General features: G+C 47.5%; 2 protein-coding genes across 2 annotated transcripts in view; both read left to right on the plus strand.

Moving 5' to 3' along the window:
• The window catches only part of LOC105620883 (insulin-like growth factor-binding protein complex acid labile subunit), a 251,790-nt gene extending 249,724 nt beyond the window's left edge, over window positions 1-2,066 (plus strand). The window contains exon 5 of the mRNA XM_012202360.1: window positions 396-2,066. Within this exon, the coding sequence (XP_012057750.1) occupies window positions 396-2,066 (1,671 nt within the window). The remainder of the gene's footprint in view (window positions 1-395) is intronic.
• Window positions 2,067-2,177: 111 nt separating this feature from the next.
• Window positions 2,178-2,810, plus strand: LOC105620923 (WAS/WASL-interacting protein family member 1-like). The gene has a single exon (XM_012202400.1). It carries the CDS (start codon window positions 2,178-2,180, stop codon window positions 2,808-2,810), a length of 633 nt encoding a protein of 210 aa, XP_012057790.1.
• Window positions 2,811-4,383: the final 1,573 nt, after the last annotated feature.

Raw genomic sequence — 4,383 nt, forward strand, 5'->3', positions numbered from 1 at the left:
AGAGAGAGAGAGAGAGAGAGAGAATGAACGAACGCGTTGCTGCTCGTCGGCCACGGCGCGGTGAGCTCCACGGAAAATAATTCAACGCTCTTGTCGTAAAACCGGCATAAATTGGGTGCGGTGTGCACCAGACGGTATCGATTCCCCGAGGCGACTGTCGACAGCGTTCTAGCTAGACGTAGACTCGGGGAATTTGTCCACTGCACTCTCCAACAGTGATTCTTGAGTGGATGAAACTTGAATGAGTCTTGAATTAACGCGCAAATTTTATTCGAAAATTATTCTTGATGGTATAAGAGTTTAAGTGTATAACTATTGCAGTATTTATTTGCTGCTCCAAGTAAGACTTTTTTATTAACTAAATTAATCAAAATTCCTTCGTTTATTTTTTGCAGACGTCACAACGCAGCTTCACCGTTATTGGCGTTCTCCACCTGCTCGTCTTGGTTGGCCTTTTCGCTCTAGGCACGGCCGAGGCGCGGACTTTTTGCCCTAACGGCTGTACCTGCGACGATGACACCTTAGTGGTTTCCTGTGTGGGTGCCAATTTGGATGTGATACCTATTGCGTTGAATCCCAGCATCCAGCGAATAGTGTTAAAGGAGAATCGCATCAAGATCGTGGACGCAGCAGCCTTCCAGTTCTATGGTGATCTGAAGAACGTCGATCTCTCTAGCAACCACCTGTTCACTATACCTAACGGCAGTTTTGACGCTCAACGACACCTTGTGGAGCTCCATCTGAAGCATAACAAAATCTCGGCGCTGACCGAGAAGACGTTCCAGGGTCTCAAATCCCTCACGGTGTTGAATCTGCGAGATAACTACCTAGAGACGCTAAAGAACGGCCTGTTCGCCTACTTGTCGAAGCTCGAGGAGCTTGATTTGGGTCAGAATCGCATATCGAAAGTGGAACCAGGCGCGTTTCAGAAATTAGGCACTCTACGAGTACTATATCTCGATGATAATCAATTGCGAACTGTTCCATCGTCAGCCCTGGCTCCATTGAATGCCCTCGCCGAGCTTCATATCGGTTGGAACGCTTTCTCTTCATTGCCGGACGACGCGTTCAAAGGTCTCGAGCAATTGGCTGTGCTAGACATCATGGGCGCCGGTTTGGACAACATCAGCGATGGAGCGTTTCGTGGCCTGAATGCTCTCCGTACCTTGAAACTTGGCGCTAACAAATTGCGCGAAGTACCGACGAAACAATTAGCGGTGTTGCCACGCCTTGAGGAGCTTACTTTAGGTCAGAACTTCTTCACGATCCTGCGATCAGGAGCCTTCCAAGGTCTATCAACGTTGAAGAAGCTCGATGTATCCGGCGCCAAGCTACTTACTACCGTGGAGAAGGGAGCCTTCTCAGACAACGCTAATCTAGAGACTCTTGTATTAAACAGCAATAAACGGTTGGCTGTTATGGAGGAAGGTTCTTTGGCCGGCTTACCAAATCTGAGGCATCTAATGCTACGTGACAACGCCTTTATCACATTCTCGGAATCGCTGGTTGCCTGGAACGAACTGCGCCGTCTGGATCTCAGTGAGAATCCATTAGTATGTGACTGCAGTCAATTATGGCTGGCTGAGATACTCGTCCCGAGAAACTCAAGCCCAGTGCTATGCGCCGAGCCGCCCGAATCCAAGAGCAAGTCCATCAAGGGTATGACCGCAGACGAGCTGGGATGCGCCTTTTCGGATTCGCGCAAGCAGGTTCTGCTGGTGACGGTGTGCACCACAGGACTAGGCCTCTTCTTTGGTCTTATAATACTCTTATATTACCGATATCGCAGACGCGTGCGAGACGCGCTCAAAGATTACAAGTGGAAGAACCGTGCGATATCACGAAAAGAGCATGAGTACCAGAAGACCTTCTCCGATGACGAATACATTGTCCGTTCGGCACACGCCCATCATCATCACCATCATCATCAAACACCACCATCTCAGCCGGTGCCCACGCATCACCATCATCATCACCTTCAGCAACTGCAACAGCAACAACAGCAACAACAGCAGCATGCTCAGATAGCAGCCGGTATCAAGCCAATACCGGTGACGGAGCTGTAGCTAGAACTACGGGCGGCGAGCCCCGGGACCGGTGGAGTTTGGTTCCTGCCTCATAGCAGCACCACCCTCGCCGAGGGCTTCACCTACATCGACGGTGAGACAGCGCGCCAGATGCGCCGCCCGGGGACGCTGCCCGTCACGAACAACGCGTCCGGTCACCGCGGAGCAGGAGGAGGAGGAGGAGGTGGAGGAGGTGGCGGTAGTGGAGGAGGTGGAGGTAGCGGAACGGGAGGAGGGGTCAGAGGAGTCGTAGACGATGGTACAGCATCGCTGAGCGCAGCGTCGATCGACGGAGTCACATCTAACAGCGCGAGATCCCATTACTCCAGTCACTCCCTGCGCCGTACGCCGCATTCGCAACCGCAACTCTCTGCCAGAGAGCCGGACGATCGGATACGGATTCTGGAGTCCGGACTTCAAAACGGAATCCCAGCCGGTGGCCGTCATCAGTCGTCACCACCACCGCTACCCTCCAGGCATCAGCCCAACTGCGGCCAGTCCTCGTATCCCACTCTACCGGTCAACGGCCACGCTGCTCATCACTATCATCATCACACAAGAGAGCGGGAGAAAGATAGGTCGTCCGTTCGCGAAAGAAATCGTGAGCGAGACGGCGGTCCACCACCACCTCCACCACCGCCACCGGTAACGTCGCACCGATCCGATAAACACAGGGAGACCCAACTGGAGATGGAGTTGCGCGACAACCTGGACATGGGTGTGATCAGCACGTACCGAGCGTAAATCGGACGCGTCACATGGCAAACAGGATCTGTAGTCCAGAAAAAACGTGATTGTATGATTACTATGGACTCCTCCGTTGTGTTTCACATAGTATGGAGAAATTGACAATTTGAAAAGATGAAGGAGATCAGCGGAGACCAATCAGAAGAAAGTTCCTTTCGTCGCGCAATATAAAAAGAATGAAAACTAATAAAACGGAAAGAAGACCATGCTGACGAAGAATATCAAGAAGCGAGACCAAAAAAATCGCACTAAAGTGTAATCGCCATATCGCCACGATATACAATCTATTCAAGACTTTTATTCGTATACGATTGAAATATTAGTATCATCGTGGATCGGCCATCATAGATCAATTTCACGATCAGTCGAAAGCCAACGATCGTGCTAGAAAGACATTTGTTAGTTGATACTTTTATTTAAGTTTTCGAAGAGAAAAAATGAAGCTGAGGAGATACAATATATCTAATTGACGTATCGTTATTAGGAAAAAAAATTGAACATTGATTATGAAATTTTTGTAATATAACTTGATTAATGTAAAGTCTAAATATTAGCAATTCTTCGCGGATTACATTTTCACATCTGAAATATTTTTCGAAATTTTCAGTCTTTTTTTCTAATTTTTTAAGATCAATTTTTTGGCCTGTAATGACGCAACAAACAAGCAAATAACCAATAGGCTCCCCATCGTAATCAAAAGATGCGGATAAGCTTTGCATTAAGTATATCTGTAAAAGATACCGCATCTTTTCCGGAACGAGATGTCATTCCGAAAATTATACACCTCGTCTGTAATCCTAAGCGATCCTTAATAAGCCCATCTTCCCGCGCGACTGCTCGAAGATTAATATCCTCTCTACGTCACCGTGGGGAGTCGTCTCAGAATCTCGAAGAAAAGAAGACCCAACGGACATGGAATGACTTTCGCCAGGATTTTTATCACGTCTGTCTTATCACTGATGACCACAAGATCAGCACTGCCGATGAGTGATGCCAAACGGAAATCCCTCGCGTAGATAACCCGTGGGAAAACAGGGTCGGCCACGATCTCCTTTCCTCTCTTTTTCCAGAAATGACGGGCCATCCGGCCATGTGGAGCCTGTTGTGTTCCAATACATACATATACACGCGTAAAAATTCTATATGCGCGGTCGATTACTTGATCGTGCTGAAGACCGCCGAGCTCGATCGAAACTGAAGTTCGATAGCGCATCGGTCTACGCCGAGTCATTCTTGAAGCCAATCCGAGGGCGAGAGCTTAACGAGTTCGTCTGGCTCTGAGGATCCGAAGATCAGATGATTCGAAGAACAGATGCGACTCGTTAAGATCCATCGATCATCACTCGATCGTTTTATTTCAGACGGACGCGCAACTGAGAGTTCGTGTCGCGCGAGATGAGACATGTATCATATGCGAGGAGATTGACGTACTATAAGCAACGTAGGACGCAGCTATATAAATATATACATATACAGATATATATATAAATAAAAAGTATATATATATATATATATAATAAATGTATATATATATATATATATATATATATATATAATATATATATATATA

This window comes from Atta cephalotes (genome assembly GCF_000143395.1).
Source record: "Atta cephalotes unplaced genomic scaffold scaffold00030, whole genome shotgun sequence".
NCBI lineage: Eukaryota > Metazoa > Arthropoda > Insecta > Hymenoptera > Formicidae > Atta > Atta cephalotes.

Coding starts and splice junctions, on each gene's coding strand:
- LOC105620923 (XM_012202400.1), top strand. CDS start 2,178: ATGCGCCGCCCGGGGACGCTGCCCGTCACGAACAACGCGTCCGGTCAC.